This window comes from Loxodonta africana, chromosome 16 (genome assembly GCF_030014295.1).
Source record: "Loxodonta africana isolate mLoxAfr1 chromosome 16, mLoxAfr1.hap2, whole genome shotgun sequence".
Lineage (NCBI taxonomy): Eukaryota > Metazoa > Chordata > Mammalia > Proboscidea > Elephantidae > Loxodonta > Loxodonta africana.
The window spans coordinates 20641345-20654194 of record NC_087357.1 but is presented as its reverse complement, the minus strand read 5'-3'; the positions used below and the strand labels follow the sequence as shown (position 1 = coordinate 20654194).

The following is a 12850-nucleotide window of genomic DNA, read 5'->3' as shown; positions in this document are numbered from 1 at the left end:
TAGGAGCGGTTTATGGTAACTCAAATACATTGTAAGTTGGGAACTACCTGTATTTGGCATTTTAAATTTTTTAATAAGGAAAAGGGAAAAGCACTTTTAGATTTTATGATTAAAACATGTTCTTACTTTAAAGGAAATTCTGTGTTCCACATGTTTGTTTTTTAACATTAAATGCAGTTTGTATATTGTGTTTCAGCTTTAAATAAACTCAATGATTTGAACAAATCACTAGCAGAGTATTGCCAGCAGAAGTTGCCTGATGGTTTTAAGGCAGAAATAGGGCAGCCTTGTTGTGCTTTTTTTGCAGGTAAGTTTCAGTTGGTGTAATCTTGACTTTATTAGAACCTTATTTTTAGTGTATACTGTCTTCCTGAAGTTCAAACAATTATTTTTCACAACTAAGATTAAATGAATGCTTAAGATGTCATGTGTTGTATTTTCCTCTCGTTGTAACAAGGAACCCATAAATGATACTTTCTCACCTAAACTGTGTTAAACATTATTTTAATGCTTTTCTTTCCAGAATTTCTGGTAATAAAATAAGATAAATAATGGAAGGGCTGTTCTCTGCAGGTTCAATATTTCTTTTGGTCACTTCTGCACGTTGTCTTGAAAATATATTTGATGAAATACCTTCATTTCATTGCAAAAATTTCTATTTATATTATTTTACCAAATAACAAGTAAAACAAGTTAAGCCATTAGTGATATCAAAAACCAAAAAACCGGTTGCCGTCGAGTCGGTTCCGACTCATAGCGACCCTTTAGGACAGAGTAGAACTGCTAGAGTTTCCAAGGAGCACCTGGCGGATTTGAACTGCAGACCTTTAGGTTAGCAGCCGTAGCACTTAACCACCAGGGTTTCTATTAGTGATAAGAGTATTACAAATCTTCGCACACTGACAAATAGATCAAAGTTTATTAAATCTTACTTTCACATTCTGTTTATTGGATATGTTATGAATGAAATCTTTATATCAGATGTAAAAATTTGGCACTATGAAATTTTTTGGAGATAGTCTAAAAACAACTTTGGAGAATTCTTATAGGAATTTCTGAATGAAATGTAAAGGCATCATTTGAGGAAGAGAGCAAGTTTATTAGCTACTAGGCAAAGGATGTCTTCTTCAGGGTGAAAATTTCAAATGTTAATAGAAAGGAAATATTCAGTGTTAAAACCTTTGTGTTAAATCCAGGTGATGGTAATTGGTATCGCGCTTTAGTCAAGGAAATCTTACCAAATGGGAATGTTAAAGTACATTTCGTGGATTATGGAAACATTGAAGAAGTTACTGCGGATGAGCTTCGAACAATCTCATTGAAATTTTTAAAACTTCCATTCCAAGGAATACGGTGTTGGTTAGTAGGTATGGTGCAGAATAAGAGATTTTCTCAATTGTCTTCTAATGCCTTTAGGGTCTATAAACTTCTAAGTATTAAGATCTATAATTTTAAGGTTTTGCATAAATTAGATGATCCTGCTTCATATTAAAAAATTTAGAAATGTATTTTTTAAAGATACCCAAATGCCCAGTGTTGATGACAGAGGAGGCAAGCAGCTGCTTTTCTGTACAACTGATGGGGTGAAAATAGGAATAACTTTCTTGAAGGCATTAGTCAGGATTCCTTAAGAGCCTCAGAGATTCATGCCTTTTGATTGAGCAGTTTTACCACTAGTAATTTATCCCAAAGAAGTCATCATGGACTTGCACAAAGTTCAGCTACAAGAAAATTCATTGTATTGTTAATAATAGCAAAACAACCTAAATGGCCAATAATAGAAGATTGGCTAAATGATGATCCATGTAATAAATAATAATAGTACCTTTCTCGTAGAGTTGTTTTGAGGATTAAATGAATGTTTAGAACAGGGCCTAGAACTCAGAAAGTTCTGTTTAAGTGTTTGCTGTTACTGTATGGTCATTAAAATGGCATTAAATATATGTTACTGATACAAAGAATTGTTCATGATTTAAGTAAAGAAAGTAAGTCACAAAGATGAAGGCTAGCATCGTGATTAGACCACAGACTCTGGAACCAGCTTTGCTACCTACTAACTTTAAGACTTCAGGCAAATTATTTAAGCTGGAGAATGTTAGGACTTTTCCTGAAGGAGTCATTAAGAATAAAAGAGATAAAAAAAATAATAATAAAGCAGTGAAACAGTGCTTGTCATTATACTTACAATAGTTATTATGAAATTATAATAAAATTATAATTATTTAAATTATATATTTTGATATAAATTTCCCTTTATAAATGAAATGTGTGTATGTGCACAGGTGTATCTCCATCTGCACATAAAAATTGTGGAAGGTTGGATACCAGAATGTTAATTGTGGTCATATCTAGAAGCATAAATTGTTCTATTTTGTATTTTGCTTATCTGCTTTCTTTTTACTTATTCTACAGTAAATACGCTTTGGCTTTTTTTTTTTTTTTTTAAGTTACCATTGTTTATGTCAGTGTTTCTTAAAATGTAGTCCCCAAACCAGCAGGATTAACTTGGTGGCTTATTAAAAAATGCAGATCCTCAATCTGAATACCAGACCCACTAAATTAGAAACTCTGGAATGGGACCCCACAATCTGTGTTTTAACAAGACTTTAGGTGATTCATACACAAGTCAAAGTTTGAGAATCACCATTTTACACAAATAAATATGTACAAATTCTCATTAGAAAACTGTCCACAAAAGTGAAAGAGTTGACAGTTGACATCTGTTAGCAGCATAATTGGTAGTTCATCCTTGTGTATGTAACAACAGAATGGTGGATTGTGAAAGAAAGAATAACCCTATTTTTGCCTATTGGAGAAGTTCCAGGTGAAATTATGTTAGTGGGGAAAGTAAAGGAAGATCCTGAGCTTCCTAAAACCCTATTGGTATGTTTGCAAATGCATTATCTGTAGCTCAGGCATAGCGTATGTAGATAAATAATTTAATATTGAAAAGAGTTACTCAGAATTGCTGACCTGAATGGTAAACTTGCAGGGACCTAGTCCTGGCTACTATTGAAGCAAAAATACAGCTCGTGTAGAGAATTATTTTTAATGCCTTTTTTACTTTCCAGATATACAGCCTAAAAACAAACACTGGACTAAAGAAGCCATAGCAGGATTTCAGACGTGTGTCGCAGGGATAAAACTCCACGCCAGAGTGGTTGAAATCACCGAAGATGGGGTGGGAATTGAACTCACTGATCTTTCCACTTCTTATCCCAGAATAATTAGTGATGTTCTCATTGGTGAAGATCTGGCTTTAACAGCTGGTTCACCACCTAAAGACTTGCCAAGTAACAGACCTGTTAGTAAATGTGATCTTCAAATTGATGCCCAGGGACCTCAAGGTAATGTTTCTTAACCTTTTATTTATTTAAACTTATGTTATCCTTTCTTTTTATAGGCTGTGAAAAATTTTCTATCCTAAATGACACAATTTTCCTGCAGAAATAGATTAATAGATTATTAAAGCTAATTTAGTACTAATTTATTATTAAAGCAAACACTCGTTTTTAATGTACTTACCAGGTAAATCTTATCATATAGATATACATTCCTTGAAGTCTGAATAAAATTTAAGAACTATACTAAATATAGTATGGACTATTTTTATACTAGAAGAGTGGGATCATTCAAGGATCCTCGTTATAGATGGAACTTTCCTTGTAACTCCCCAGAAATCCCTCAGGTAGAATAGATTATCTTCCGAAAATACAGGCTTTGATTTGGGGAATCACTACATGTCAGTGATCAGTAGCTGGTGAACAGATTATTGATTGAGTAAATGTACAGCTGGGAGAGAATGCTAAATTTTATCCGCTTTCATGGGAAACTTGTGTTTTGTGTCTTCTCAGCCGTCTCTTCAGCTGAGCAATGGAAGACGATAGAATTTCCAGTTAATAAAACTGTTCAAGCAAACATCTTAGAAATCATAAACCCAAACTTGTTTTATGCTTTACCAAGTGAGATGCCAGGTAAGAAACAAAAGTTCGAGACATATTTATGTTTGTCTGTTTAACTGTATAGCAGAAGCACTTACTGTGAACTCCTTAGGAAGGTGGGGATGGGGAGAGTGATGGTGTTTGTTTACTCATCATTTTAAGGAAGAATTGATCATCATAACACTTAAAGCAAATTTAGTTGTAAAAACACAAAACATGAATGGCAGGGGACACCTTGTAATCAGCACTTGCTCAGCCTGGTCTTTTTACAACAAAAAAAAGTGTTCTTAATTACTGTACAATGTCTCTTTTAAAAACAAGGACGTATTTGTCTACATCGAAATGTATTTATAAGTTAATCCCCTACAACCATTTAAGAGAATTTGAACTAAAACTACTTCAGACATATTGAAAGACTGCTTTTGTAATCAGAGCATAATCATAGCTTTTCTATGTCTTAGAGACTTAGGAGGAAACCCTGGTGGTGTAGTGGTTAAGTGCTACAGGTGCTAACCAAATGGTCAGCAGTTCGAATCTACCAGGCGCTCCTTGGAAAGTCAGTGGGGCTGTTCTACTCTGTCCTAAGGGTCTCTATGAGTCGGAATTGAGTTGACGGCAGTGGGTTTGGGTTTTTTTTTTGTTTCTTGGGTTTAGAGACTTAGAAAGAAATGTTTTACCTTAGGCCTAATCATGAAGAAAAATAGCCTCCAAAAAATGACTTTTAGTTTTCCCTTTTTTTTTGCTTCATGGAAAACTTGAATGTATTTGACTTTATTCTTGTAGAATCACAAGGAGAGTTAATGCAAATTGGGTGGTATCTATTTTAAAGTAAGTTGTAGGCACTTCAAGGCTGAAAATGAACATTTTTTTTTTCAAATGATCAAACCTAGAATTAATGGTGATACCAGCAGCCACTCAGAGATTTATCTCCAATATTACAAATAGTTATCATTAATTTGTATAGTAGAAAGCATTTAGGATTGTTTGGTCCTGACAGTAACATGTGGGATGATGAACTGGAAGTTCTGTTGAGGATAACTTTGCTTTATTCCATTAAATATAATGCAGTTACTGAAAAGTACACAAACTATTGCAAGAATACGGCTTAATGAGCTTCCACAAAGTGAACATACTTTATATCCCCCCAGATCAGGAAATGAACACACCAGAGGCTTCCCTCATGCCCCTCTCAGTATTGCATCCTTTCCACAAAAGATAGCTGATAGTGGTGTATATATATATATTTTTTTAACAAATGTATATTTTAATATACAAAGTGTGTTTTGATTGAGTGGACTAGACATTCTTTTGTATACTGTTGTAAATAAAATAACATTGGAAAGTTCTTCGAAAACGGTTGCTTTTGTGTATTTTAGAAGATCAGGAAAAACTCTGTACGTTGACGGTCGAATTGTTAGAATATTGCAGTGCTCAGAAAAGCCCGCCATCCTGCAGTCCCAGAGTTGGAGATGCGTGCTGTGCCAAATACACAAGTAAGGTTCTTTTCTGTTAGAGGTAACATGTTTTCCTGTCCTCTCTCACATGAGCTTATGTAGCCTTTCTTGTAGATGCAAGTTTCGTTTGATTAGATGGAGAAAATTAAGAAACGTAAGGTTGTGCTTGTAATTCCTGTGTTGGGATCTTTTGGCTTTTCTCTGTCACTTAGCTGTAGGTTAGGTTTAGGCAAGGATATAGGTAGATTGTTGTACTAGGAAATCTGCCAGGATTTCTAGGTAACCAACTCTGAACAACTATATTCTATTACGGTGGATCAGTGACGTTATATTTAAATTGCAAGTATTTCTAGAGCTCTCTGTGTGCATGTACTAAAAGAAGAAAGAAATGTCTCAGGGAGTCAGACTTGTTGAAGTGGGTAGACTTCAGCCATTCTCCTGTTATTTAATATTTCATGTTGACAAACTTTGCTAGTATAAATAACATTTGCAGTGAATATCCTTGGGCAGAAATTTTGGTCACTGACTGAAATGTATTAGGATGAATTTTCAGGAATGGAATTCCTAAGTCAAAGGATATATATTGTTTTATAAGTTCTGGAAGCATATTGCTCTCTGGGCATCTTAAATAAATGTCCATATGTGCTGGGAGCTGGTGAGCAGTCTAGTTTTCATCATTCACTTGCCAACAATGGATGTTAAAATGCTTTCAGTCTGTATTTATAAGTTTAGATTTACAATCAAAATTGTTTGTTTAGTTTTATTTTTCTTTTATATGACAACTAGATCTACATTTTCTCTCCCCTTCTTCCCAATAGAAATATGTTCTAATTTTTATAAGATAAGCATTCTGTATTAGGATTACTTAAACACTTCCCAGCTGAGCCAGGTATTATACTATGATTATATTTCTCTTTTACATGTTTTTTAGTTAATATTCTATATGTTTCCACTGATTATCCCTAGTTCTCTACATTTCTGTAAATTCTCTCAGTATATCTAAACACATCATGTACTATAACAATTTTTATCATTTTGGAAGCATCTTCAAGCCTTTTCACCTGCTCCTGTGTAGATTTGTCCTCCAAACCTGGGCTATCCTTGTTTCTTGGATTTCTTTCCTACCCCACCTTGAAGGCTAGACTTCTCCCTCCCTCCCCTTGTTTTCTGGATCCCCTGCCTCTTTTTTGATTCACTCCAATATCTGGGTGGAGCCCATCCTCCAGAAGCTTCCTGAGAAGAGTTGCATGTTAAGATAAATTTCCTGTTACCTCCCATGTTTGAAAAGTCTTTGTTCTGTCCTAGTAGTTAATAGTTGGGCTGGATATAAAAATGCAGGGTGGAGCTCATCTTCTCTTTAAATTTTTGAAGGCATTGCTTGATTGTCATTTAGCTCTTGGTATTGCATGTCAAAAGATAGGTGTCATTCAAATTCTCCAATCTTTGTACAGATTTTTTTTTTTTTTCATATCCGGAAATTTTAGTATTGTCTTCATCCCCTGTCTTTTTAAACATATGATGTGACTTACTTGTTGGCTTTGTGCTGGGCACTCAGTGGGTGAATATTTCTGTCTAGAATTTCATGGGCTTCATTCAGTTCTGAGAATTCTTCTGAATTAATTCTTTTATTCCCTTCTTTCAGTTTCTGTTCTTTTTCAGAAACTCCAACTATTGTAATGTTGGACTTGAACTCTTCTGTTAAATTTCCCTTTTTTGCTTTCTCTTTTGTTCTACTTTTAAGAAAATTTCCTCAGTTTTCTCTTCCAGCTTTTTTTTTTTTTAACAGAGTTTTTAATTGCTGATATCACACTTACAGTTTCAAGAGCTTTTTTTGTTTTTTGAAGTTTTTTTTTTTTTTTCAAATACCATCTTGTTTACACAACAGAGAATCCCTGATGGAGCAGGAGAGCAGAGGGATGCAGACCCCAAATTCGTAAAAAAGTCCAGACTTAATGGTTGGTCTGAGACTAGAGGGACCCCAGAGGTCATGGTTCCTGGACCTTCTGTTAGCCCAAGACTGGAACTATTCCTGAAGCCAACTCTTCAGACAGGGATTGGACTGGACGATAAGACAGAAAATGATACTGGTGCGGAGTGAGCTTCTTGGCTCAGGTAGACACGTAAGACTGTGTGGTCAGCTCATGTCTGGAGGGGAGATGAGAAAGCAGAGGGGGACAAGAGCTGGTTGAATGGACAAGGGGAATACCGGGTGGAGAGGAGGAATGTGCTGTCTCTTTAGGAGGAGAGCAGCTAGGAGTACACAGCAAGGTGTGTGTAAGGTTTTGTGTGTGAAGCACACTGGTTGCTTCATAGTCTGCTTTGGCTTTGAGTCAGAGAGTGAGGTGGAAAATTGTATTTATTGTTTGCTTCCCTCCTCAGAGTATATGTCCTCGAGTGTAAACTTACACTTAAAGCACAATAAATTAAAAAAAATTTTTTTTAAAGATCACTGGAAAAAAAAAAATACCATCTTGTTCTTGTTTCAAGGATGAAATGCCGTTTCTCCAAGGATTTTGTATCGTTCTTTTCATTTTCATTGTCTCCTCCTTCCTTTGTCTCAGTTTCCTTGAGTTCCTATTTTGTTTGTTTTGATCTCTTCTTTCATGTTAGAGGTTTTCTTCAAATATCTGGCTATCCGTTGCTGCTTGCTTATTTAAGATGGGCACTAAAAAGTTTCTTTGTGCTTGGGTAGGGCTTGTCCACTGGTGGCCCTCACTGTAGAGTGATCTGCCTCTGCCATCTCTTTGGGGCTCCTGATGTTGGTATCTTGAGGTGCTTTCAGTTGGAATGGTTGTCTCCTGGCTGGTCATGCTCTTTAGCAACTTAAAAATGGTTATCATGTATAATAAATGTGTTCATAAACAAAAAGTCTATGTAGATGTCTTGGGAAATAACTCTGCATCCTTTACCCAGTCCTCATTTTCAGCTCCACCTCTACTCCTGCTTTTGAATGCATGGCATCAATTATTGAGCCTTGGGAGTTAGAGAGTTTTGAGATGCAAGCTTGAATGGTTCTGGGCTTCCCCTCTACAGGCATTGTGCAGTCACCTGGGTTCTGCTAAGTCATTTCCATGCATCTGCTTTCTAGCTTCCAAAATTAGATTATCTTCCCTTGTGGTTTTATGCCTTTTTTCTTCTTAATCCCGTTATTGTTTTTTGTTTGGTTGATTGGTTTCTTCTAGGATTTGGGAGGGAGTAGAGGTGAATACTTATGTTTAATCTAGACTCTTTGACGAGAAATCTCGTCAGGAATTTTTAAGTGATGTAAATGTAACTGTGAATGATCATCTTAAGGGAAGAGAGGTCACTGAATGTACCTTCTTACCTGAGTGCCATCATATTTTCAGGTGATGATCTCTGGTACCGTGCCATTGTTCTGGGGACATCAGACACTCATGTGAAAGTGCTGTATGCGGACTATGGAAACATTGAAACTCTGCCTCTTTCCAGAGTGCAGCCCATCACCGCCAGCCACCTGGAGCTTCCTTTCCATATTATTAAATGTTCACTCGAAGGTAGACAGTGAAGTCAGTCTCTAATTTGAGTGTCTGTGGGATTTTTTTCCTCTGATTTACAGCTATAAATCTGAATCAAATGGGTATTTCAAGCAACTGCTCGTATTTCTAAACATTAGTCAGGGTCAACAGAAATTTTGTATTTTTTATCTTTATTTAATTCTCACAAGAATTACTTTCAACTAGTCTATCTTTGGTCAGCGAAAAGAGGAAGACCCTCAATGAGATGAATTGACACAGTAGCTGCAACGATGGCCTCAAACATAGCAACGATTGTGAGGGTGGTGTCGGACTAGGCAGCGTTTTGTTCTTTTGTACATAAGGTTGCTATGAGTCAGAACATACTTGCAGCACCTAATAACCTAACAGCATCTTTGTTTTACAGATTAGTTTCACAGAAACATCACGGTTCAGAGATTCTGTTCTGCCCTGGGTTGTAAAGCTAGTAAGTGGCAGGGACAGGCTATGAACCATGTCATCTGACCTCTGATTTGGGGGCGGATTCTGCTCTGTCACAGTTCTCCCTTTATAGACTAAAAACAACCACCATTTGCTGTTGAGCTGACGCTGACTCATGGCAACCCCACGTGTATCAGAGTAGAACTGTGTTCCATAGTGTTTTCAGTGGCTGGTTTTTCAGAGATAGATCACCAGGCCTTTCTTCCAAGGCACCCCTGGGTGAACTCGAACCACCAGCCTTTCAGTTTGCGTTATCCAAGACTCCTTTAAGAGACTAGATAACATTCAAATGACAGGTCTTTTGGCTACCTTACTATACATACTAAATCTGCATCTGTTTGTCTTTTCAGTTGGAATTTGAATGAAGTAAACCAAATGCTAAAATGGTTTTTCACTGTTACTCCTGAGTCCCTTCCCCAAAGTCCTAGCACACTGGTTGCTTCATAGTCTGCCTTGGTTTTGAGTCAGAGAGTGAGGTGGAAAATTGTATTTATTGTTTGCCTCTCTCCTCAGAGTATATGTCCATTAGGACAGAAGTTTTCTGTTTGGTGCCCTCTAGACACATAGTAGATGACCAATAAATACTTACTGAATAAATTTAATTTTTCCAAATGCAACAGCAGTAGTACTTCAAAGCATACCTACACTCAGATAAAAATCAGTAAATAGTCTGTTATCCTAAAATTAGATAATTTATCTAAATACCATTTTATTTAAAGAGACTTGAAGATTAACTGTAATATTTAATTTCTTCTAGGACTAATGGAATTGAATGGAAGCTGTTCTCAATTAATAATAGAGCTATTGAAGAATTTCATGTTGAATCAAAAAGTAATGATTTCTGTCAAAGGAGTTAAGGAGAATGTCCATACCGTGTCAGTTGAGAAGTGTTCAGAGAACGGCCCTGTTAACCCAGCTGATAAGCTGGTGACGTATGGTCTGGCCCACAGCAGCCCATCTACGAAGCAAGGTGTTTTTAATAAAGGTATTTTCTTCAGCTTGAATTGATGACAGATGTAATTCACCTTAGTTGACCTGGTCTTTCCTTACTCCTGCGACCACATTCCGCTCTTCCTGCTCCTCTAGAAAGGGAGAGGCAGCCTCTGATTCCTGTTGCCCACTCAGAGGAGCTGCCTGGGTGGAGCGGCCCTCCTTGTCCGGACTTTCCCTAGGTCAGGCGGGAGCAGTATCGTTGTTGTGACTGATACCGAACGCTTTAAGAACGTCAGGCATTCTGCATGTGCCTTCCAGCTTATTTTTGATCCTCGTCAGAGTGAGGAGAAATCATATTTTTGAGATTGGATCTTACTGGTATTTCATAAGATTTTTTTTTTTTTCTTTTTTTGGCAGACATGCCCTCAACCAAAAAGAAATTTCCCATATACGTTAGGCAAAACACCTAAACCATGGGTATGAGGGCATTAATTTTGTAAAATCCAGGTCACCGCAGGTAGATAACTTCAAAGCCCAAAGGAATAGTCCTTTGTAACTGGAACTCGTGCCCGAGGGCCAAATCTCTATCTGTCCAGAGTCCCGAGTTTCTTAGTTACTTGTATTCTGTCACCTAATGGCTTTGTGTGTTGTTTTCAGAGAAGCTGGGCAGGGTGAACTGCTGCTGCGCAGAGTTACAGAAACAAGTGAGTAAAGTTTCCTTCCAGTGAAACTGTACTCCTGACAGCTTTCGAAATTAAATAAGTGCCGTTTCTTTTTCACCCATAGGTTGAAAAGCATGAACAGATTCTCCGCTTCCTGTTAAAAAACCCAACCAATCAAAATAAATTTGTCGAAATGAAAAACTGTTAAAAAGTTAAGTAAGTTCCATTTTGATGTTTTTGCCCCCTCCGTAACCATGGGCAGGACCATATCCAGTTATACTGTCAGGATAGACCTAACTGAGTGAAGCACGCAGGAGTGTTGTACCTTATTTTGTGGTCTGGTGGTCTGGTGGTCTGGGGTTCGGTTGTAATGTTGCCGTTTTCCTAGGTTTTATTGATCACTGCTCATGGAACTGAGCCCCAGGGTCTTCAGGTTGCAACAGCTTTTACTTGTTGTTTGCTTTTAGAATGCTCATGTTGATACATTGAGGGACTTGTAAAAATGGTTGTGAGGTAGAGCCTTCTCTCAATTCTGTGTGTCCAGGTTTGAAATTAACTCTCATAACTCTATAAAAATGTTTAGCACTGTTTGTGAAGAGGTTATAAATGGGGCAAAGAAAAGAAAGTGGGCTGCACTGACGGTATCTTTAATTTCAAAGCAAAACACACTCCCTGCTTTTGGCTGTGGACATTCTAGTGTCTAAAGAACGTTATGGTGAGCCTTAAGCCAGTAGTTAGTTCCCCACTTATTTACTGTCTGGGACCCTTTGTTTAAGATGGCCCTCAGAAATTACTTTGTAATCAAAGCCATTTAGAACTTTTCTGGTCAAAATGAAGTTACCCTTCTTAGCACTTGGAGTTAATATGATTTTACCAAAAGCAAAGAACTTTGACTTAATATGTGAACCCTTGTTGGCTAAAGTGTAATTTATCTATATTAGACCATTTGGAAATTAAGAAGTTGTATTGCTGTCTTTGTGGGTCTCTAGGGGTATAGTAACTCAAGTACGGACCTCCTGTGTTAAAACACATACTCCATGTGGTACTGTATTGTTGTTTTGTCTTTGTATGAAAGTACAGATGAGTTCTAAGCTAAATATCATTAATACAAGATCAGCAGTTTTGATTCTCCTGATTTATTTCCTTTACAACATTTGGCTTATTTTGAATGAATCCTGATTCACAGTTGCAGTTAGAATTTTCAGTCCATCAGTTGTTTGGAACATTAATATGTTACATTTTAATATTGACTGCTGTTTTGTGTATTTGAGTTTAAAATCTTAAAATTGTTGGAAATTTTAATTGCATAGATGAAGAAACATGCAATGAATGACACGAATTTCTGAAATTTAGTCCTAGTACCACATTACCGTACATTTTTCATCCAGTGTGTTAAGCTGTATGTGCTTTTATCTTTTCTCTGTGTAATATGCCTTAGTCTAAGGGTATTGATATTGAAGTTGCTTACATACAACTTCAGATGAGACCTATATTTTTTATTATTTCTAGGTAGATTGAAAGACAGGGCTCAGTAGCTTTAAGAAACAAAACAAAACTTGATTTGAAGCATAATAGTTCAATTGGCTTCCCCTACTATGAGAATACATATTTCATCTACATTTGACTACAATAGAAACAAAAAAAAAATCAGTCCCACTGCCAGCAAGTTGATTACCTTATGTTAGGGCAGTGCCTTGTTTACAAAGAGCACTTTCACATCTAATCACATAGTTAATCTTCATAAATCCCTTGAAATATAAGTAGACCCATTTTATAGATGAAGAAGCTGAAGCTCAGAGGTTAAATACCTGCCCCAAATCATACACACAAACTGGAAACGAGGTCTTAGGACTCAAAACTGAGTCCTCTGTACTGCCCCTCGCCGG

At 36.7% G+C, this 12850-nt stretch overlaps 1 protein-coding gene across 2 annotated transcripts in view; it reads left to right on the top strand.

Annotated features, from left to right (window-relative positions):
* The window catches only part of TDRD1 (tudor domain containing 1), a 50584-nt gene that overhangs the window by 36902 nt on the left and 832 nt on the right, over positions 1-12850 (top strand). The window contains exons 16-23 of one of the 2 annotated variants that reach the window (XM_064269280.1): positions 197-307; positions 1197-1367; positions 3072-3347; positions 3855-3974; positions 5318-5434; positions 8743-8910; positions 10127-10354; positions 10960-11006. In XM_064269280.1, the coding sequence (XP_064125350.1) occupies positions 197-307; positions 1197-1367; positions 3072-3347; positions 3855-3974; positions 5318-5434; positions 8743-8910; positions 10127-10354; positions 10960-11006 (1238 nt within the window). The remainder of the gene's footprint in view (positions 1-196; positions 308-1196; positions 1368-3071; positions 3348-3854; positions 3975-5317; positions 5435-8742; positions 8911-10126; positions 10355-10959; positions 11007-12850) is intronic. The other variant, XM_064269281.1, reaches the window with a different exon arrangement.